Source organism: Manduca sexta, chromosome 10 (genome assembly GCF_014839805.1).
Source record: "Manduca sexta isolate Smith_Timp_Sample1 chromosome 10, JHU_Msex_v1.0, whole genome shotgun sequence".
NCBI lineage: Eukaryota > Metazoa > Arthropoda > Insecta > Lepidoptera > Sphingidae > Manduca > Manduca sexta.
In genome coordinates, this window is record NC_051124.1 from 10916839 (window position 1) to 10941537 (window position 24699).

General features: G+C 37.3%; 1 protein-coding gene across 1 annotated transcript in view; it reads left to right on the forward strand.

Moving 5' to 3' along the window:
• Nucleotides 1-313: 313 nt before the first annotated feature.
• Nucleotides 314-24699, forward strand: part of LOC115441924 (chromosome transmission fidelity protein 18 homolog) — a 40830-nt gene continuing 16444 nt past the window's right edge. Inside the window, exons 1-14 of the mRNA XM_037437291.1 lie at nucleotides 314-582; nucleotides 666-1089; nucleotides 1443-1596; nucleotides 1996-2175; nucleotides 2538-2757; nucleotides 3120-3248; nucleotides 3886-4045; nucleotides 4309-4489; nucleotides 5133-5281; nucleotides 5474-5705; nucleotides 6038-6193; nucleotides 6585-6729; nucleotides 9659-9750; nucleotides 10273-10416. Coding sequence (XP_037293188.1) covers nucleotides 495-582; nucleotides 666-1089; nucleotides 1443-1596; nucleotides 1996-2175; nucleotides 2538-2757; nucleotides 3120-3248; nucleotides 3886-4045; nucleotides 4309-4489; nucleotides 5133-5281; nucleotides 5474-5705; nucleotides 6038-6193; nucleotides 6585-6729; nucleotides 9659-9750; nucleotides 10273-10416 — 2454 coding nt within the window. The 5' untranslated portion in view covers nucleotides 314-494. The remainder of the gene's footprint in view (nucleotides 583-665; nucleotides 1090-1442; nucleotides 1597-1995; nucleotides 2176-2537; nucleotides 2758-3119; nucleotides 3249-3885; nucleotides 4046-4308; nucleotides 4490-5132; nucleotides 5282-5473; nucleotides 5706-6037; nucleotides 6194-6584; nucleotides 6730-9658; nucleotides 9751-10272; nucleotides 10417-24699) is intronic.

Consider the following 24699-nt stretch of genomic DNA (forward strand, 5'->3'; position numbering starts at 1 on the left):
ATTCCACTTTCAAAATCGTTATGAGTTTTGGTTACACAGATTGGATAATGGTGGAATCTTATTTCTAGCGAATTTGTATTTATATAATACAAAATTTATTATTATGAATTTTACTTCATGGGATAAGTCTATATTATTTCTAGCCTAAATACTAGGTAAAATGTTTTAATGTTACAACAACGACCTCTGTAATTTAGTAAATATTTTTTTATTCCTCAATATTGACAAAAGATTAGTAATTGTACAGCCAACATAAAACATTCTGACATTGACAGCACATACTGACATAATATAGTGTCAAGTTGACAGTTTTAAATTTATATTTTGTAGGCGCCTTTTTTATTTTGTGTTTACCGATTTGTTTTTATACCACAAAATAATTACATCTTTATTTATCCATAAATGAAGTAAACGTAATTATCGAGCTTTCAACTAAATTAAGTATAATAGTATTTGGTGCGAATTTATTTAATTGTAAGGAAAAAGTTATCAAGATGTGTGACTATCCTGATCCAGACGAAGAATATGAATTAATGTACGCTGATGAACTGGAATTGATGAATGAACAAGAGGAGCACGCTGGTAAAACAATTTACCTTAGATATAGCAATTTAAAAACTTGTTTAAAAGTAATATTTAAACTTATTAACATAATTTAATTCCAGAAGCTAATGTAGTCAGAAAACCGGCAGCGGCAAAACGCAGCTTAAATTTCTCTAGTCCATCGACAAAAGTGAATAAAATTCAACTCAGCCAACCCACTACAAATCCCGATTCACTATCACAAAATGGTTTCCATTTATTACCAAGTTCCCAAACATCATTACCTCCATCTCAGCCTATCGAAAACGAATCTACAAACAAACGTACTGCTGATGAGTTATTTGGTGACATTGGAGACATAGACTTTGATGACTTGCAATTGCCAAGTAAAAAACAAAAGACTGAAGAAGAGAATGATTTAGATTTAATCAATAAGATACTTGAAGGAAGGAGGCTGCGGCAGATGCTAGCCGAGCCTAATCTGGTGCAGAGTAATGAGAAACCCCTGTTTGATTATAAAGAGAATTTGTCAGTGAATATACCAAGGTAAATTGTTTACATAAATTTTGAATTGTTTAATACATGATTATCTCAATGTTTTGGGTAACAATATTTGATAAGGCTTTAGTGTAACATTATTTTTTCAAAGTTGTATTTCTATGAAAAAAAATTGTAACAATCATCTTTGAATAATTTTTTTTTAAATTCTATAAAAAAGAATCAAGACCGTAAATTGTAAGTTTATTTTAGCAATTCTTCTTTGTATGATCTTGAGGGCACATTTTAACAATTTACCAACTTGACTATTGTGATTTAAGATAAAATATGAATAATTATTCTGAAAAATATTCTATACAGTTTAAGTATACAAAAATTTAATATGTTCATGTTAATTCCAGATGGGCCTTCCTCCCCCTCACAAACTCTTACGGTGAGCGGGTGTATGTGAAGCTAGAATCAGAGGATGTGTGGGAGAAGTCATTGGAGGAGGCACCTGAACAGCTGAGTCTGCATGCAACATACAAAAGCACATGGGATGAAGCTAGGAAACTTGTGAGATATTCATTTTTTAATAACTCTTTTATAATTAGTTTTATTACTTCTTGAATACTGGTGGTTGAGAAAAAGGCTAAATTATTAATTCTCTCCAAGCTTTGAACGGAATGAATTAGTAGTACAGATAAAAATTGGATGTGATTAAATTATTTCTATCTTTACAATAAAGAAAGACCTTAAACTGCTACCCATTACTCATTTTAGACAGGTGAAACTTCAATGGACTGTTATAAAACATGCTAAATATGATGTAGTATTGTTAATTTAGCAATTATGTCTACAAATTATAAACATTCATAATTAAAACTATTATAGACATGTAATTTACATTACAAAGGTAACATTAAATAAAAATGAAAATCGTAACCATAGTGTAAGAAACATATTAATTTTCAGATAGAGTTGAAACTGCAGCGGCAATTAGATCAAGAAACTCTTGCTCAGACTCAAGCTCAGGTGCAGGCTGTTGATACAGAGCTGTGGGTGGACAAGTACAGGCCTGAATCTTATGTGGATTTACTCTCTGAAGAGCCAGTGAATAGGGCGCTGTTGCATTGGCTTCACTTGTGGGATAAGGTAGTGTGCAATTCGTGAAATATTCCTTCAAATAAGCCGTTTCAAGCCATGCGACTGCATCACTATAGCCACACTGCTGGTTAGAAAGTGTCTTCAGAGACTTAGGATAATAGAGATTAAATTGATTATTAAACTTATCAATGAGGTCTTCTATCAAATGAAAGATACTTAAAATATCTTTGAGTAATAAACAATGGTTCATTTGGAAGTTTTAATTAAACTACAGCTGGAATAATAATAATGAAACAACATGTTAATGATAAGGGTAAATAAAAATCTTCCAACTACTTTATACTGAAAGTATTATCTTCGGATTTTATATCATATTACAACCAAATTTACTGACAATTTTTTTTTTACAGGTGGTATTTAAAAAAGAGTACAAATCTAAAGACCCTCAACAGCGCAATAGCTTTAGCAAGCGTGCTGGCCAATTCCAATTGACTAATAAATGGAAAGGCAAGAAGGAGGCCGAACCGGAGATGGATGAAGATGGCCGCCCCCACCACAAGGTGGCGTTGCTGTGCGGACCTCCTGGTGTCGGCAAGACTACGCTGGCGCATCTACTGGCTAAACTGACTGGTGAGAAAGTTAAATGCCAGGATCAAAATAATTTTGAATGATATCCATGGATTGCTTGTCGAAATGGACCAATGAGAATAATGTTTGAAGTAGACAATCATTTTAATAAGATTGCTATCAGTAATATGTTGTATATTTTGAGACACTGTTTAAGTATAATCATATCTTGTCTCAAGCAATCTCCTCGCTGTTAGTTTATTAAAAAATAATCCTTGACAAATTCGAGCATGAATACAACATGCAGATTAATTTTTAACCCGCTTCAAAAAAAGGAGGAAGTTCTCAATTTGACTGTATTTGTTTTATGTTTGTTACCTGAGGACTGTTGACTTGGTGAACCGCTTTTGATTATTCTTTTTCAGGTTACAGGCCAGTGGAACTGAATGCATCAGACGAGCGCAGTACAGAAGCTTTTCGCACAGCGTTACAGAATGCCACTCTTATGCGGTCTGTGTTGGATGCTGATCGGAGACCCAACTGCCTTATACTAGGTTTGTATTTTATGTATGTTTATAATAAATGTGTGCACATGTACATATGGGTATGGTGGTATGGGTGAAAGAGGAAAAAAATTACAAAAGCAATAATTTGTGTATCTAAATATTGCAGTAAATATTAATAGAATCATGATGCATGCAAACACAGATTTTGTGGTAAAAGCATAAGGTAATTTTGGGTTATATTCGTCGCGAGATTTAGTCCAATTCGAATTAGACATATTATTGGCAATCTAGACATATTAAGAAAAACGTCATTCAAGGCATTGTGGGGTGTAAGTTTAATACTTATTTATTTTTTAGATTATAAGTTAATTGGGAGTGGAACAGATTGTCGAGACGATGGTCCGATGTTTTAAAATCTAAGGGCACGCGCCTCGTGATTTTTCTAAAGTTTACTTTTTTAAAGTAAATGTATGTAGTCTCTGCTTTAACGGTGAACGAAAACATCGGAGGAAACCTGTATACCTGAGATGTTCTGTATAATAATTTTAAGGGTATGCAAAGTCTCTCAATCTATACTAAGCCAGTATGGTGGACTTAGGGGTAATCCATTTCAGTTGTAGAAGAGGCAAATGCCTAGCTCTGGGACAATAAATATAAGGCTGATATTACTATCATTTTATTTCAGATGAAATAGACGGCGCGCCATTGCCAACGGTAGAGTTGTTAGTCAAATGGTGTACGGCCACCTTGGACAGCGGCAAGAAGAAAGGAAAGTCACAGCCTCTCCGCAGGCCTGTGATAGCTATCTGTAATGACTTGTACGCGCCTTCGTTGAGACCACTCAGGTATTTTATTGTTTTTTTTTTAAAGATATAATTTTTGTGTTCTTGTAATATGTGTAAACTTGTCTGTTATGATGTGTTTTTACTTATTAATTTACTTTCATTTTATTAATTGCATAAAATTCGTTCAGCTATTTTCAGCATATTTATAAGATATGAAGTAAGACTTAAGTTCAAGACTTAAGTTAAGACTTAATTGTTCTGATTAGTGCTTTCATAATTTCCTAATTGTTAATTGGTATGACAAGGACAGTATACAATTGCAGGCCAGTAGCGCTGGTGGTGCGTGTGGGCGTGGCGAGCGCGGAGCGGCTGGCGGCGCGGCTGAGCCTCGTGTCGGCGGCGGAGGCGCGGCCGCTGGGCGCGCGCGCGGCGGCGGCGCTGGCGGCGCGCGCGGCGGGCGACGTGCGGCTCGCCATGCACGTGCTCAGCTTCGTCAAGGCGCAGGTAGTGTGCAGCTCGTGCCTGTAGTACTCGTGCCTGTAGTACGAGCGGCGCGGCTGAGCCTCGTGTCGGCGGCGGAGGCGCGGCCGCTGGCGCGCGCGCGCGGCGGCGGCGCTGGCGGCGCGCGCGGCGGGCGACGTGCGGCTCGCCATGCACGTGCTCAGCTTCGTCAAGGCGCAGGTAGTGTGCAGCTCGTGCCTGTAGTACTCGTGCCTGTAGTACGAGCGGCGCGGCTGAGCCTCGTGTCGGCGGCGGAGGCGCGGCCGCTGGGCGCGCGCGCGGCGGCGGCGCTGGCGGCGCGCGCGGCGGGCGACGTGCGGCTCGCCATGCACGTGCTCAGCTTCGTCAAGGCGCAGGTAGTGTGCAGCTCGTGCCTGTAGTACGAGCGGCGCGGCTGAGCCTCGTGTCGGCGGCGGAGGTGCTGAGCGGCTTGAGCCATTAAGTCAAATCACGTTAATACTCATTTAATAAATTAAAAAATGCAATTGAACGAACAAGTGAATGATTTGTTGTGTGTTGCTTGAAAGCATAACAGTCTAAATATTGCAGATACAAGTTGTGAATAAATGCTGAAATTTATTCTCAGTGGCCATCTCAGTACTACTACAATTTTAGAAATTACATCTTATCCCAATTATGTTTTCAGTTAAACGTAGAAGACGTAGAGAACCTCGCGATCGGCACTAAAGACTGCAATAAGACCCTGATGCAAGCTCTGCAAGCGATATTCACCATTAACGACAAGGAGCCGGACAGCGTGCTCAAAACTGTGCAAGCCGCTGGAGAATATGACAAGTACTCATCATTTCATCAATTAATTAAAATAAACAGATAATCTTGTAATAGTGAACCAGCGATAGAATAAATAACATTCTATTTTATTGCCTTATAAATTAACTATGTCATGAGAACATTAACTTCGTATTGAACAGTTGCATAAAATATTAAAATGTCCATAACTGGTTACTTTACAGTAAATATTTTCAGAATAGTAGACGGCGTGTTCGAGAACTATCTGGAAGCTCGTGTGGACGCGCGGCTCATGCTCGCGTGTGAAACTCTCTCGTGGCTGCGCCTGTACGACTCCATCTACTCCTGGACCCTGCAGCATCAGAACTACTCGCTGTATGGCATGCTGCCGCTCTGTCTAATGCGGTGTCATAGAGTGCTGGCTTCCAGGGCCCAGCAGAAGCTCAAGTTTCCTTCGCAGGGTTATGAGGTTAGCTGAAAGTTACTGTTATGACAATAGGATGCTTACAGGAAAAAAATCTTCCCCAAATATTTCTAGATGACCCTTTAGAGGTGAATTGCCTCTAGCTACTTCTCGCATCAACGAACTTGGTTGTACATAAACAGGCGCGCGCGCATCTGATATTTAATATTGTGTTCCGCACACCGTAACGTACGATATTCAAAACCGAAGTTTGTAACTATTTTACTTTCTCAGCGTTGAAACCTTGCCAGATTAAAGATAAGGTCTCCAAAAAAATAAAAAAATAATCTGTTTTTGGTTCCCCACATTTACTCTTGAGACCTGTATTTTTTTTCCAGATGTACCGCAAGAGTGTAGAGCTGGACAGCATCGTGTCGTCGGTGTGGCGCGGCTGCGCGCCCGCCGTGTCGGTGTCGCGCGCCACGCTGCGGGTCGATGTGTTACCTTTACTGCCATATTTGCTATCGCCCACACTCCGTTCTGCTAATGTGCAGGTATAATTAGTCGTCACGTCACGTCGTAATAGACTTCGGGTTTGATCCCTAGTCGGTTAATGTGATATTGGGTTTTGGGAACCAAAGTAAAAATGTCCGATATGGCGATGGGTTCACCCTCTATCATATGCGACAGAATATTTATGGTGAAAAGCGAGTGAACTAGTTGCGTCTACCTACCCGTTAAGGGATATATTTTTGGGGATAAATTTTACATCCGTCTACATAGCGACCACCGTAAAAAAGTTGTTAAAACCCGTCTTAGTGGTTAACGTAAGAGTGGTACTATTAGATCATTACCATATCGATATAACAAAAAAAAACTACGTATAAACTGTTGTCCCTATTCAACCCATTTATTGTTATATAAACCAGTGCATGAACATTCCAGTTGTGCAGCGAGAACGAGAAGAAGAGTGTACGGACGTGCGCGTCGGCGATGTGCGACTACGGGCTGCAGTTCGTGCAGCAGCGCGGCGCCGACGGACTCTACACGTTCGTGCTCGAGCCGGACGTCTACAAACTCGCGTTTTTTGGTAATTAGGGGCGCTGTTCAATTATTATCTAACGTAATTTGGAGGGGGCGGGGGGTCTTTTAAAACGTTACGATGCGTTACAGGCGCGGTGGGGGGGGGGGGGGGGTCGTACAACGCGTTTTGTAACATTGGATTTTTTATTTTTAAACAATAACAAAGGTATTTTAGCGACTTTTCGGTATTTTGCGTAAAATTATTGTGAATATTACCAAAATAATTAAAAAATCTTAAAGGCTATTCAGGGTTTTTGATTCGCTCTGCGTATGCCTGTTTTTTTTAACAAATTGCGAAATAGTTTAGAATAACTGAGTAAGTGGGAATTCATGATGCTTTGCGGAGTATGTGTGTTGATGGATAAATGATGATATTGATTAAAATTTAAGTTACTTTTTATTTTGAAGTACAGATACTACAAATCGAATGGGGCTGTGAGCAGTAATTCAATAGTCAGTGTTTAATAATTCTAGTTCATTTAGGCCTTACGCCTTAACTATAGATCGTTTATACAGCAGCTTGGATATAAAATGAGTAAATTAATATATTTATTTATATTGTAAGTTTTTATAGAATAGTCTTTAAACTCATTTTAAAGATCCATCAATGATTCTACGATAGTGTGCTATAAGGCGCGTTGGGGTAAGATCGTAGGAGGTGTAACATCGTATAAATGAAATAACTTGCAATTGTGTTATAATTTTTGTTTTTAGACAACACTGCCTGCGGCCCCATCTTATTCCCTACGTTCCACTAGTTCCCATGAATGATTCCGTCAAATAAATAATCTTTACGGTGCTAACAAACAGAATATCGGCATTTCGTCGTTCCCTGGCAGATCCGGATTAACCCCATGCAAAAATTTGCCTAATTTTAATTTAGTATTTCCTGTTTTCGATTACTTTTGTAGTTATATAGTATCATAAAGGAAATAAATCTTGTGACTTGTTTATTCAAATTTGTCGAAACACCTATATTCCCTGAGATCCGACCTTCACGCATACAATTATTTGTCGTTAAAGAATGGATAAAAATCGTTCGACCTAGCACTTGTAAAATATTGCAAGTTTGTGTCCAAATTTACACACGAAAACGTCTGAACTCAGTAATTATGTATTTTTTTATAGCTCATGGGAATGATAAATTTTGTTTATTTATTACTAGCTTTTGCCCGCGGCTACGCCCGCGTTACAAAGTTTTTCGGGCTAAAGTATTCCGTTATAAAAGTCACGCTATATATTTTCCCGGGAGCCTATGTTCTTCCCAGCGTCTCAAACTGTCTCCATAATAAATTTCATCTTAATATGTTGGGTAGTTTTTGAGTTTAACACGTTCAGGCAGTCGGATGCAGCGGGGGACTTTGTTTTATAATATATTTTTGTAGAACTTTTTTAAGAGGAACAATCCCGTCATACATCATTGTTGCATAACTTTAACTGTTTACGCAGCGCACGCAACGGAAGCTCTCAAAACTAATAAATTTTCCCCGTTTTTGCAACATGTTTCATTACTGCTTCGCTCCTATTAGTCATAGCTTGAAGATATATACCCTATAGCATTTCAAAAACAAAGTGCTATCCAACACAAAAATATTTTTTCAGTTCGATCTGATAGTTCCTGAGATTAGCCATTACTGCTCCGCTCCTATTGGTCATAGCGTGATGATATATAGCCCATAGTACTCCACGAACAAAGAACTATCCAACACAAAAATATTTTTTCAGTTTGAACCGGTAGTTCGTGAGATTAGCCATACTGCTCCGCTCCTGTTGGTCATAGCGTGGTGATATATAGCCTATAGCACTTCGCGAACAAAGGGCTATCCAGCGCAAAAAGAATTTTTCAGTTTGGACCGGTAGTTCCTGAGATTAGCCATTACTGCTCCGCTCCTATTGGGTAAAGCGTGATGATATATAGCCTATAGCACTCCACGAACAAAGGGCTATACAACGCAAAAATAATTTTTCAATTTGGACTGGTAGTTCCTGAGATTATCGCGTTCAAACAAACAAACAAACAAACAAACTCTTCAGCTTTACATAATAGTATAGATTTATTTACACGTGTATGTACTATTTCTTCGAATATTTTTAAAAATATCTACAGTGTCAATCGTGAGGGGTAAGATCGTATGCCCAGAACTATTAAAAAAACAAAGTTCGCTTCTAAAAATATCTTACGAAATTTATTAATTTTTTTGAATGTTTATAAATGACTATCTAGATCAGAATATACTCTTTTTATGGATTTTAGAATCCTTTTAACATATACGGTTTTAGAGAGTAGTCCGAACTATACCTGTGAAGGTCCTATCTTTCTCACACATTTCTAAAAGTATTGTACTTTTTCAAAGCCTTATAAAATATTAACTGTTATATTTAAGAAATTTAAAAAATATATACCATTTAGTATATTTAATAATATATAGATAACGAATAATTCATTATTATAACTTCTATAGAATTCTTGTAAAAAAATATTTTGAGAACACTGTTTAACACGTTGAAAAAGCGTCCGATTTAACCCCAACGCACCTTATACGGTGTGTTAGCACGGAAGTATGTACTTTTGCTTACCTGAGTGACGTAGTTGTAATTGTACACGATACGAGTACGACTACCGCATTGAGGTCCTGGGTTCGAATCCCAGGTCAGGCCAAAATAGAAACTACTCAGTCGTAGCTTGGTGCCAGGAAGTTTTCGTTACTCCGTGCCTGAGAAAGTACGTAAAGCCGTTGGTCCTGCGCCTGATCTGTCTCCGGTCATGTCAGATTGCCGTCTCACCGGACTGTGAGAGTGAAGGAACAGAGAGTGCGTGTGTATTGCGTACATACTTGTGCACTATAATATCTGGCTGATCTCCGTTTAGATTGGCTGCCGTGGCGAAGGAAGGCATCAATCAATGTATTTTAAGTATTTATAAAATAAACATGCAGGTAACGAGGAGCGCGGCCGCCCGCCGCCGCCGGTGCGACAAGCCATCGCGAGGGAACAACAAGCTGAACTCATACGCAGGAACGAGGACATGGTGGGACTCTCTTACCTTTGCTTAGTAATAGTTGTTTTGATTATTTGAAAACGGATTTATTTATTTTTATAAGGATCGCCAACATGGCATACAATAAAATTCGTAATGAGTACATATATCAATTAATAATAGTTTTAAATAATCTGACTCACTAATGTTATCAATCAATGCGAAAGTTTGTGACAATGTTTGGATGTTTGTTAAAAGTAAACGTAGCATCAGCTGAACGGATTTTGATAAAATTTGGCACACATGTAGACCATGTCCTGGATTAATACATAGCAGTGGCAAAGCGTCCATACATCCCGATTCCTAGTGCGAATTGTCACATATGAGAGACCTACAAGTTAACTAATAATTAATTTACAAAAATACCTGTCATAAACCGATGGCTTTAAAACGCTTGAAATTTTGTACTGAAGCTCTTTACGTTGGCGATCAACTGACTACTAAGAAAACAGCTGGTTTCGTATCATTTAAATTGGCATTGTTTATAGTAACATATTGTTTTTTGTTATCTAGCTCACTCGCGTAGCAGCTAGGACTGGCAAGAACGAAGAATCAAAGTCGAAGGCGACGTCGAGCAAAGAGGAAGCGAAAGAAACGCGCATTCCCAACCATTTGCAAAGGTTGAAAGCGAAAGATGTCACCAAAACTGCACCCCAGGTATGTTTTATCAAATACTAACTGTATCGCACAGTTTCGCTCACATAGAAAAGATTTTCCAAGCTAAAAGTCTAGCTAAAAAGCAGGCTTTGTCCTTCCCAGGGTTTCATACTATTTCTGTACCAAATTTCATCGAAATCAGATCGGAAGTTATTTATTTTATCGGGTACAGACAAACGCGGCGACAGACTTTGTTTTTTTATATTATTATGTAAAGATCATTGCACAGTTTGCAGGATTTTTTTGACTGCGGTTACTGAAATGATAATAATTTTATTGAAATAAATGTCATTACTTATGACATAGTCGCAGGAGGTCGCCTGATGCGGTTCGCTTCCAATAGGTCGATCTGGAATTCTTTGGGGGAGGCGCATGTTCAGCAGTGGACATGCTGCGGCTGATGATGATGATAATAAAGTACTATATATTGTTATAGAAGTATAGTCATGTATAGCTAGGCTACAGCACAACTGATTGCTTAGTTCGGACGTAGAAATTGCATTGAATGCCGACGTATACCAGTTTTGCTGTCATTCATATGTCAATCTGAATGGAATTTGTGTTCTATATGGCGATAGACCCCTATCACATCATGGGATGGAAAACACACGGCGGAAAGTGGCTACACGTGTTTCGCCTCTGCCTACCCCTTAGGAGATAAACGGCGTGAGTGTGTGCGTCTGTTTGTGTGTACATATGTCTACAGTATGAATGTATCGGCTCGATCGTGATTGATTTTGTCTGTTTGTGATTCGTCTGTGGCCGTTTGCGGGCTGTGAGGTCATTTACCTTGGTGATTTTGTCGCCTTTGCTATAAACAACGGGTTATATTCAAAATTTGAGGTAATAACGTATAAACGTCATGTTGTCATTAGAATAATAAAATATAACTTATGATTACGAATTCAGAATGCTATAATGGAATGAAGTTACAATAAACGTCTATAGTATAGTAGTAATTAACGTCTCATAATGCATTACTTTCGACTTAAACTTGCATTTATATCTACTTAAAATATCCTCTTAACCGAATTTACATCCCAATATCAACCTAAAATCGTCGTTACATCGAATTAAAATAGCCTCTGTATGGACTTAAAATAGATTTTGCATCTATTTAAAATCGCCTCTGTATCGACCATAGCCTCTATATCGACTTAAAATAGACTTTTATCGATTTAAAATCTCCTCTGTATCGACCTAAAATAGCCTCCATATCGACTTAGAATAGCTCCTGTATCGACCTAAAATCGCCTTTATATCGGCTTAAAATCGCCTCTATATCGACTTAAAATAGCCTCTATGTCAACGTAAAACCACCTCAACAACGTCAGCATCGAATTAAAATAGAAATGAACTAACGTCGGTGAATAGAGGCCGGCATAATAACAGAATCAAGATAACAAACCCGCGCGCACAATAAAAGTGTGGCCGCCGCTAACAAGGTACGCCGCGCGGTAAAAGAGCTCGTTACCGACTGAATGCGCGACGAGGGGGGGAGCGGGAGCGGTAGGGGAGCGGGAGGGACAGAGGAGGGGCGGGGAGGGGACGGCAGATTGAAGTTTACCCGCCTGATGGAATATATTAACGCTGCTACGACATGAGCCAACTGGGTAGTGGATTGTGGGTAGTTTGTCATTTTGTGACCGTGTATGGGGTTTCTTGGAGTGGTTTGGGTGGATTCTTTGTATGTCGGTGTAAGATGGTAATGTTTATAGGTGTCTATGACAATTTGTAATCGTGATTGCATTAATGAAATTTACCTATTTCTCAGTCAGGTGAAGTTTGATATAGTATATACTTTTCAGGACCATATGTGCAATTTTTTCCTAAACTTACGGGCATTAAAAAATGGCAGGGAAGGGTTAAAAATCCAATTAAAGTTCTTCGTGAATTAATTCAATTGAATTAATATGTTAGTTTAATAAAATCACAATTAAATATGACTTTGTCTAAACATTTCTAGGCAAAGGAAAATAAATAAAACCAAAACTGTGTTCAGTTTAAACATTGTAAAAGTTTTGTAAAGATGTTTATATGTTCAGATGTTTGTTAGAACTTAGACGTAAACGCATATTTACACAGCGAAATTAATTTCCATGAAAATGTACACACAAACTGACCAAGTTCTGTATTAAAATATATATTTTTTATCCCTGTATAATTTATATTACACCATTAAGCGAGTGAAGCCGTGAGCAAGACCTCTTATAACTTTTATAAATACAAGCATTCCTTGTATCAAGTACATTACTTCATACAGTGCTTGTTTGACTGTCTAAAACTACTTAAATTTTTGTTATATAAATTTATTTATTTCATATTTATTTTTTTCTTTAAGTGTTGCATGCAGTGTCTCCTTAGATACAAGATGCAAATTTTTTTATACCAAATTTTTTATTGGTAATTTATTTCATGTGTTATTTTTTTTGGAGAACTTATAATCTATCTTATATACTAATGAATGTACATTTCCCTTGGTCACGCCATGACGCGTGAACGGCTGGACCGATTTCACTATTTTTTGTTGTTTTTTTTGTTATTGTCAGGTGAAGGTTCTTATGAACGAAAAAAATGCACGGAAAATTAGAAAATTTAAGAATACTTAACGAAAATATTAATTTTACATAACTGTTAGTGGTTTGAAATAACTATCAGCGATCGACAGAATGCGAGCATACATAGTTAAGACAGGACAACGTCTGTCGGGTTAGCTAGTATTAGTATAGATTCAATAATTAGCGGTTATTCAGACGACTTGAAATAGGTCCATAGTCCATAGAATATTCGAAACAATTTACCATCTCCAAGACAGTGAGCACATAACACACGCACACAAGCACGTTTCAGAAAGTGGGAGTGCTCTGCGAATCTCGCTAATTAAAACTGTGTTTGCTAAATCCGCATCGCGTATTGTGAGAGCGTGAAAGCGCTCTGCGCCAACTTTACAAAGAATATGTTGCAGAAGGGACGTTTGCTTTGTATGTGGTGGGTATGGTAGAATTAATTTTCCCTAGTTTTGATATTGGTTCTGTCTGGGTGAATGTTGATTGAAATTATTTCCAACGAATCTATTTATGCGCATTTCTCTAGATCACTGATGTTCAAAGTGGTCTAGGTGGACTCCCAGGGGTGACCCCTATCAATGTAGGCAGATAATAATGATAGGAGTCGTAAGTGGCACAGTGACCGGAACATAAACCCCGCGATGACTGCGCGGTAGTTGTAATGCACTTTCTCTGCGCTACCTAAAAATAAGGCAAACGTGATCAGCAAAATCGTGGAAGTGGTCTATAAGAATTGTTCTTTGTTATTTGTATACTAGCGACCCGCCCCGGCTTCGCACGGGTGCAATGCTGACTAGTTAATGAATGTTATTATTATACATATAAACCTTCCTCTTGAATCACTCTATCTATTAAAAAAAACCGCATCAAAATCCGTTGCGTAGTTTTAAAGATTTAAGCACACATAGGGACAGAGAAAACGACTTTGTTTTATACTATGTAGTGATTTAATATTTTGAAATATAAATAGCTTGTATCACTCACTACACTTGGGAATGAAAGCCCTCCAAAATTGGTTCAGCGGTCTCGAATATTAGTCTGATAAAACAATAATCATTTAGCTACCCTGCGCAATGACTCACGAATACTAAACACTACGAAGAATGCATGATTCTAAACGCGAAATACACTGATAGCGTGAGAGTCTTTATATAACTTTTATAAAATAAAAATTCGTAAAAATTCTAAAACAGAAGAAATCATTGGAATCTGGTGTAAATCGACAAGTTATAAGCCATTGAAATTAAGTAGTCGGGGTGAATGTCAAAGAACAGAAAATGCACGAAATACTTGAATGTGACGTCAGCCGTCATGACGATGTGCGCGAAAGAAAGAGATGGAGCGCTATCCCCACTCTACGTCCACTCTTGCACGTATCAATATTTCAAATTTGAATTACTGCCTCATTTCTCATCGAATTTTAATACTGTTTTCACAGGATTTCTTTTTTATTCAAATTGCTGTTACATATTAAAATATGCATAATAAATTAATAAATAAAATCAGTAAACATGTAAAGATCTTTAGCCGTTGTTAGATATGAATACAAAATCAACCGAACTGTCGCCTCTGCGCACATAATCAACGCGTCTAAACAGTTCCTAGCGCGAACTCATGTAATCACGGCAATCTCACGGCGTGGGCTCATACAAAAAGAAAATAATTAACCCATCCGACCGTCACTTGTCACTGCGCCCACTGCGATGTTTATAACGCCCCACGGTTAACAGCACTTGGGTAACATTTACTTTCTAAATAGGTTTTTAATCGTCTCTCTATGTGACTCTTTTATGCCGTTATTTTTGAATTCTGCGGGAGTATTAGTTTGTTTTAGAGCTGAATGTTCGTGTCTGTGGATTTGTTTTTTTAATATCAATGCTATGACTATCTGTCAGTGGTGGAAGGTGACATTTTTCGAAATGGAACCTGATATAACATATAGGTACTAATATGAATGCGGTCTACAAATCGTGATGATAATTAATAATATCAGCCCTGTATTATATACTTGCCCACTGCTGAGCACGGGCCTCCTTTACTACTAAGAGGGATTAGGCTTTAGTCCACCACGCTGGCCTAGTGCGGATTGGTAGACTTCACACACCTTCGAAATTCCTATAGAGAACTTCTCAGATGTGCACGTTTCCTCACGATGTTTTCCTTCACCGTTAAAGCGAACGATAAATTCACAAAGAATACACACATGATTTTAGAAAAGTCAGAGATGTGTGCCCTTGGGATTTGAACCTGCGGACATTCGTCCCGCACGTCTGTTCCACAACCAACTAGGCTATCGCCGGTACTCACTATGATAATTAGATTCTACAAAAGTTCTCCATAAAGGGAAGCCGGTAGGAATCGGTTTATATGGATTCTTGAGGTTAAAACGCCTCCTTAGATCATGATTTTGTCATCCGCATTGCTATGGAGGGAAGTGGACGATTGATATTTCCAACTCCTCCCTATCTTTCTATTTGATTAATTTCGTTGCGGGATAATGACATATTAGTTTTTTTTACATATTAGTTGTAGTGGTGTGTGTGAGGGCGGGAAAGTCTCGTAGCTATGCCCGCGGTTTCGCCCGCGTGTAAATTAGTTTGTCAAAAAGTTTCTTTCGCGTTAGACCCTACCCACGAGATTTTTTACACGCGACCTCTTCAATAGTAATCGTTAGATTTCAGTAAATTTACATAAAACCGTAATATACGTAACATTAACTCTCCTCAAGAATTGCACTATCTTTTAGTAAAAACGGTACGAAAATCCGTTCAGCAGATTTTGTAAAAATCGATAACATACAGACAGACAAAAAAGGGGATTTTGTTTTATAATATGTAGAGATAGATTTGAAACTGAATTACATCTTACATACGCCTTTTATTCTAAAGGGATAGGTAGAGGCGCAACTGGTGCACTTAGTTTTCGCCGTACGTATTCCGTCCTATGATGTGATATATGGTGCGGGCTTATTGCCATATCGTGCATCCAGACTCCCGGGTGACATAAGACTGAGCAGAAAAATCCAATATCACTTTGCCTGATCCGGGAATCAAACCCGAGACCTCAGCTCTACAGTCGTACTGCAATACAACAATGCCACCTAAGCAGTCCGAATCACATTAATCTATGTAGATTGCATACTGGCTTCCAGTAGAAATAAAGTAGGGCGACTATCCACATGGATCCTAGAAGAGTCCAACCATAAAGTATTAGGTAGCTTTGTCTGCCTCTATCAAAGTATTTGCAAAATTTATTCAGTTTTCAATCATTTCAAATGATTTTTGAGACACGAAGAATTCGAGAACATACTAGTACAGGGGTATTTTGACATTGCCTTACTAAATAAAACCACATACTTTTTTATCGAAAAAAAAAACACCTTACAATAAGATTATCTAACCGTAAAAGTAAAATAAAAAAAGTGTATGTGGAGATCAAAATAAATAATATTAAAATTATTTTAATTTCATATGCATAAATGCCAGTACCTACTAATCTAGAAGAAGTCATTAGCGTGGCAACATCACACTTACAGTCAGATATACTCTCCCAAAACATATTCAAATTAAACTATAAAGATAAAAAAAAAAAAACTAAAACCGGGACTGCCAGTAAAAATATTCGTTATTCATTGATGATTATTCGCACTATTTAATAAAAATAAAAACAAAAATACAAGCCATCGGGGTATTATTTACTACGAGAAAAGTAAATTTCACAAAAAATAAACATTTTATAATTCCCTTCAAAAATTCCAAACTTATCCTAATTAACCCGTCCATTATTTAACGGGGCCGTCAAAAAACGGCACTAAATCAGAGGTATCGTCAGAATAGCTGGCAGAAACGTCGGGGCGCGTGGAGCGTTTTTAATTCCCATTAGCGTGCCAATACAGACGGCGCGGCGGGCGGACACTAAGACCACCCCGCGTAAACAATAACTAATCACAATAAAAGGGTTGAGGCCGGCTCTCTATTAAAAACTCGGTAAGAATTCCGCAGGAGGGTTGGATTTCGGCGGCGCACACTGGGGCGATTGAGAATTTCTTTAATAATTATTATTCTTTCTGGTGATATATTTTATTTCCGACTGGATTGCGACCACCGTACACAAGTTGTTAAAACCTGCCATAGTGGCCTAAAGTGAAGAAAAGTGAAATCAGCCTGTGTATATCGGGTTCCAACAATAACATTATTCCTTATTTTTGGGAAATAATTTGCAAACAGATTACTAAGATTTTTATTGATTACCGTCTTCGTGCAATTGTAATTGTAAAGGATATAAGAAGTCGGGTTGGTTGTTTTTAGTTTAAGTATGTCCTACCTTACCCATAAATAGCGTAATATAAATATAATATTTTTATAATACAACATAATATGTAAAAATAAATAAATAAAATATTGTATTGAGTCGACCCAGAGTACGTCGTTCTCGTTGCAATTTTTATTGTAACTTTTCCTCTCCGCTAATGGTGTATAGGCGGCCGTGTTGAATCAGTTTTCTCATTTCGTAGACTTTTACCATCAAAATAATTTATAAAATGGATCATTTTAAAATAAAATAATTCTTCTTGGATACTTTCATGTTTATTTTTGTACAATAAATTAAAACTTTAAATATGTGAATTTTATATTTTTTACTATTAAACATATACTTGATATTCAACAATTGTTATTCAACTTTTGTTATTCAAAAATATACCATAACATTTAACAAACAATAACACATTAAAATCAATAAACTCATTCACATAAACAAATTCCACATCGGCCCTTAATCGACGAACATAAAATCACAGAGCACTTAAAGGCGGGTGCAGGCCGTCGGCGGCCGGCCATTCCGGACCGGTCGCGTGCCGGCGCGTCGGCCGGCTAACAGCGGCTAACAGCAGCTAACAGCCAGCGGATTTATAGCGTGGGCGTGACGTAATACCCATTGTAATGTATACAGGGGTGAGCGCCGAACATAATCACTGACCAACCCTTTATTCGATTCGATAGGCTACCTGCATGAGTTTTTTTAATTGGTTATGTGATGGGATGTTATTGTGATTTATTTGTTTGTTAGAGATTGTTTTGAGTGGACATGATGTATTGGTAATCACAGCGGGATGCGTGTTTGCAGGAGTCGGGAAACATTTGTCCCGAGTTTAATGGCGGAGTAGTCTTTCAATGCTTCTGATGCTTTTGTTAGTTGTTTTCCTGAGTTTAATTGCCAAGACAGTCGTAATCTCAACACGTCTATTATGGTTTATTGCGAGTTAAGAATAGTACACACGTGTCAATTGCGAAGCGTTGGACATGCGAAATCAGCTGACACACTACCGAGTTGATTAATGTTAGGCTGTAAAAGAATTAAATTTAAAAAGTAAATAATATTTAAAGAGAGTTAAACTTACTCCGAGCACTCCGTTTTATCGACCTCAATTAAACCTAAATAATCGTTTATTCAAAACTGAAATTAATAAACCGTAAACACACTAACGAAACGAATGAATAAACTACACACATGAACACCGCTTAAAAAGATTTCCAAGTAAAATAATTTCCAGTGCATTAGACGTACGTTAAACACTGACCGTTGGCAATAAATAGCCAGGTTTTGCCATTAAGGCGCCGCCGCGGCTAAGTGCCGTCGTTTCGTTGTCTGGGACGGACTACGGCTGCCCAGTCGCGTTAATTGCCCCCGAATAGTTCTGGCCAGTTTGTTTTTTTCTTTTTTTTTGTTCTCGCTGAAGTTAAAGGTACCAGTGTTTTTATGTAAGGGAAATGGTAGGTGTTCTTTTGTTTTTTTGTTTATGAGTGTGTGTGGTATGAATTTGTGAGCATATAGATTATATCCTTATATGTGTGTAAATAGTGTTCAAAATTGTGTATACTGATGTTTTTGAATATCCCTCTGATGGATAACATCTCAATTTTTCACGAGTTACCGTTTTTTGGATTCTAATCTGTTTGGATTTTTTTTTGGAATGAAAAATATCTAATTAAAAAAAAAAAAACTATATTTTATCGTAACATAAAAGTGACATCAGAGAATAAGAAATAAAAGCATAAAATTTATCAACACAAATCCGTCTAAACCGGTGAATCGTTATTAAAAATGCACAACAAAAACACTTAAAATCTTAGAAACAACCGTCCAATCCGGTAAAAGAAACCCGTATCGCTACAGCCCGTGGCATGTAACGAATTGGCAGCATTAAGCGGCCGGCTCGGTCCGTAATAAAGGCAATAACACTCAAACTCGGAAAGAGTGCTCGTATCTCTGTAAACGAATATGCGGGGAAATTGCCTACCAACCAACAGATGCCATTGATGTTAGGGTTGCCACTGTGGAGTTTTGTTGTAATCATTTATGTTTAAGCAAATTTTATCGTAAAATAAGTGTGATTTCAGAGAATAAGAAATTAAAGCATAAAATAAAACTGTTTTTCGATTTTTATTTTATATTTTTTTTCACGAAAAATGAATGAATTATGAGAGAAAATTATATTAAAAATCGCGAAAAATCCGCATAATAGTTTTATTCCAATGAGGTTTGTTGTATGAGATATATTGGTGTGGAGAATATGTTGCATATTTAGTTGACGAAGGTAAGCGTGCAACCTTATAGTCTTGGGTTTGCAAAGATGTTTGGCGACTGGAAAATACAGCATTTACCCAACTATCTTAAGAATTGGTTGTTTTCCTAATAAGTTGAAATTCCTTGTTCGATGTAAGATAGGTTTTTAGAAATCGCACAAGTCGCAGGTTATTTGTGTCTGATTAAGTATTTAATATTACCGTCTGATTGCAAACATATTTTCTACTTCATTACTTTGTAGTTGTTTTCTTCTAGTTAGTGTAACTATTGTACATAATAAGACTTCAACATCTCATGTGTCAGGATGGCGAGTGCAGTGGAATGCCAAACAATACTTTGTAATTTAAGGTGTTAGATGGTCGTATCACTTATCACCAAGCGAATGGCAAGCTCATCTCGTCATGTAAAACAATTAATAAAAATTAAAAAACATACCTATTGTAAATTAAGGCGATACCTCAAGGTCCATTTTCATACATTTTGTTTCACCTTTAATCTGGGTAACTAGTAGTAAATTTAATTAAGTTAGTGATTAGACGTAAAAATAATTAATAATCATGGATATTTCGGCCTTTAAAATTTAATATGAAGAAATTTTAAAGGCAGTAATATCCATGATTATTAATTATTTTTACGTTTTTCTTTCAACTGCGAGAACTAATCACTAACTAGACGTGAATTTAAATTCTTTACTTGCCAATACTTGTTTAGTTACCCAGATTAAAGGTGAAACAAAATGTATGAAAATGGACCTTGAGGTATCGCCTTAATGTCCGATTGCGTAGACTTTTTATTAACTTCCTACGCTAAATTTGTACACAAAAATTCAAATATATTTACTCCGACCTGCAACCATAAACATAATCGCGTCCAACAATTTGGCACGCGCAAAAATGCTAACCCTAATTTGCCTTCGGCCGGATACAGACAATCATCAATCACCCCCGCTCCCCCGCAGCGGGCCGCTCGTAAATCACGCGTACAATGGCCGCAGGAAGTTCTTAAGAAGAAAAACTATAGGTTATATCCTTCCGGGGCAGCGGCCAATCGGAAGCGGGCCCGACGTGCCCCCGTCCCTCGCTCAAGGGTTACTTGGATTATGTAAAGAGACTGGGGTGGTAATTGATAAAAATCTTCCAGTATCGTGATGCTTTATTGGCGAATGTGGGCCTAAATGTGATGATGGCAGAGTTGATTTATGGGTTTGTTGTTATTAATTTCAGTTTTATTATTAACTATTAAAAATCTTTACGTGAATAAGTTTGTCAAATATATTTTCTTAGATAGAGCAATGGAACTGTGCTCTTTGGCTACGTTAAAATATCTGTTGAGATAAGTTCTACGCGAAATCGTAGCAGCTATCGTAGCTGCAGCTACGACGCTCCCACTCGTAGCTTAAATTAATGAAGAATAAATTATACTACTGATAAAAGACTTCAAAAATGAATAGAAAAAGATTTCTAAAGTTATTAAATAAGTTTTCATGTTAAGTATAGAGAAAATATGAACATCAAATGATAGCATTCATTAACTACACATTTCTAATACCTGTATACTAGTTTCTGCTTGCGGCTTCGCGTGCTTGGAGTTCGTTTCCATAATAAAAAATGGAGTGGAGCTCCCGGATTAATATAGCTTTCCATTAGTAAAAAAAAACAAAGCAGAAATATAAAAACAAAAACTTAATCTTTGTAATATTGGTATTGACTCAAATGATTCCAAAATAATATAAATACAAATTCAATAAGCATATATTTGTTAGTTATTACCAAGCGGTGCTGGGAACTCTAGTAGAGCAATAGTTACTTAAAGTAAGATGTTTCCAAGTCTCTTGCGTGGCGCGGACTCGTTCGTCATGCACCGTCTATGCGGATTACCTCTAAGCCTTCCCGTTGCCCTCCAAATGGGATGTGATAGGGGGCGCTGCCCCTGAATTATTTATATAGATGACTTGCCCACAAATCTGTATCGTGTCATATATGTTCTAAAATTTAATTAGAAGTTGATTGGACAGAAGGAAGTGCTTAGGTTATGATTGAGTCTATGGTAATTAATTGTTTTTTTTTTTCGACAAGTCTTATGTTTGTTAGCCTGATAAGAGTCCGCTTGTACAAACACACCGGTGCTCGCAACTCAATGATGTAAACTAATATGTTTCATTGAAGAAGGCATAACAAACAATATCACTAACTACTAATTTATTGAAATATACAATATTATTAATTTTTTTACTGCCTCGGTGGCGTTGTTGTATTACGGTATGAATGCAGGGATAATTTAATTCTTGGGTACTAAAATGGACGTATACCTACTCATATTTCACTGAGAACAAAATAAAACTAAATAAAACATTTTGCATCAAAGTAAAATGCAACTCAGTTTTTGAGGAAAATAATCTCCCACATGCGAAACCAATGAGATGCTATTACGAAACGAAATTTTCTTTTTCTAATAGCATTCGTTTGTGGCTGGCAACACTGAAAATTTGAATTTAGAACGCGCTCCCCGGGCGCGGACTGTGGCGGGCGGTCGGGCGGTCGCAATTGTGAATTAGAGGGCCGCGGGCGCCGCTCGCGCACTGCCGCGCCGCTTGTTAGCTAGTTTTTACGCTGGCAACCCCTTTGTGCGCGAAATTAGATCAATGATATAGTTGGCGCGTTATTTAGACGTGTCGAGTACTGATTGTGCGATCTCTGGGTGCGATTTTAAGTGTTGAAATGAAATTGGGTTCGATTTATGCTGTAATTAGTATAATTTTATTTAGAATAATAAGAATATGTTTAGAAATTCTAAGTTACTTTACATATTCCACGCACATCAATTGATCAGATAACGTCTTATTAAATGAATTTAAATATGCATTTATGCATTGTTATTTTTTTGTTATAAGCAATTTTGACAAATACTTAGAGTAACCAAACTCTCAAATGAAATGGGCTGTGTATTGGATTCCGAACAATCTTCTAATAGGGCGGTGGTGTCCCTTCGTGATGTATTGACGCGAACATCAAATTTCAAATGTGTCGAGTATGAAATTATATTAAGGCGATACCTCAAGGTCCATTTTCATACATTTTGTTTCACCTTTAATCTGGGTAACTAAACAAGTATTGGCAAGTAAAGAATTTAAATTCACGTCTAGTTAGTGATTAGTTCTCGCAGTTGAAGAAAAACGTAAAAATAATTAATAATCATGGATATTTCGGCCTTTAAAATTTAATATGACGAAATTTTAAAGGCAGAAATATCCATGATTATTAATTATTTTACATTTTTCTTCTCAACTGCGAGAACTAATCACTAACTAGACGTGAATTTAAATTCTTTACTTGCCAATACTTGTTTAGTTACCCAGATTAAAGGTGAAACAAAATGTATGAAAATGGACCTTGAGGTATCGCCTTAAAAACAAATTCGTTACAAAAGATTTGTTTCTTTATCTCTATTGGATATAGTCTTAAAAGCAATTAAGATATTTTATATGTACCTATAAATTCATTTGATAGCTCTTTTAATAATACATTATCATGAGTAATGAAATGAGAATTTATGTTTTGTTTTCCACGTGATTTTAATAGCCATTTTGTATGCGACTGCATCACAAAAACTTCGTCTATTATCGACACCATAAAGAATTGAAATGTGTAATAAAAAAAAATTACCAATAAGTTTAACACCATACTTTAATAGCGATCATTGGCGCCAACCCAATGTCTCAACGGGATAAAGCCAATAAAACCGTTTATTATCCCCCCCTCAGCCCCTAAGAATATATTTGCGTTCCTAATGTACGTTTAACCGGTCCCACTGTTTCGGACCGCGCGGCGCCGAAAGCCGAAAAAATACGCCGAAGGCGACGCACATGGCGTGCATTCTGCCAATTTGTGATATTACACGCGTGTTTAAATTTCGTACCGCGTTATTTAAGCCTGTTTGAGTTTGATCCCGGCTTGTAATCGCATTGTCGCAAGACTGGTGGGTGGGTACGCCAATTGGGTTGCTAATCCACCTAATTATTGTGTGGGTTTGGATTAGTGGTAATTTTAAAGTATCTGTTAGTGTAAATTCTCTTGTTTTTATGTTTCAAGTTTCGTTATTATATTGCATAAAATATGGTAAAATTAAATGAGTTTCAAAGGCTAAATATCTCCTAAACTATTGAACTGAATCGAGCATTTTATCATTAAGAAAAAAATACATTACCAAGGATATAATATAGACGATATTTTATTGCGGTTTTATGATAGGCATGCAATACGGACGTGTCGATATCTATATCTATACTTATAATAAATCTGTAGAGAAGTCAATTCTGTACATGAAATATATTTCCAAAATAACTATCAGGGGGTGATTAGGGATTGATACTGATGCCAAAAATGCAATTAGTAAAATTTTTGTCTGTCTGTCTGTCTGTCTGTCTGTCTGTCTGTCTGTCTGTATAACCGTTATAGAAACAAAAACTACTCGACGGATTTTTAACGAAACTTGGTACAATTATTTGTCATACTCCTGTGCTGGTTATAGTATACTTTTCATCACGCTACAATTAATAGGAGCAGACCAGTGAAGGTAAATGTTGGGAAAACGGGAGAAATTATTCCATTTTTTAAGCTTCCGTCGCGTGTGCAACCTTAATGGTTAAAGCTACACAGAAATCATGTATGACGGAAATGTTCTCCTTAAAATTATGTAAAAAATATCCCACGACAGCATATGTCTATCTTTTATGGTTGACTCACAATAACACGTGTAACTCCCGATAGCTTAGCAGTTCGAAGCTTTCTCATTATATTTGTCTACTCTTACGTTTATAACACTCCCAGTCAGCCCCGGATCTAGGGGGGGGGCAAGCCAGGGCCCGTGCCCCGGGCGGCGAATTTAGAGGGCGGGAAATTCAAACTTGGCAGACGAATACACATCTCATCATTAACGCAACTTTGACTACTGCGACATCTATATACTATCTATACTTCTATACTATTATATAAAGCTGAAGAGTTTGTTTGTTTGTTTGTTTGTTTGAACGCGCTAATCTCAGGAACTACCAGTCCAAACTGAAAAATTCTTTTTGCGTTGGATAGCCCTTTGTTCATGGGGTGCTATAGGCTATATATCATCACGCTATACC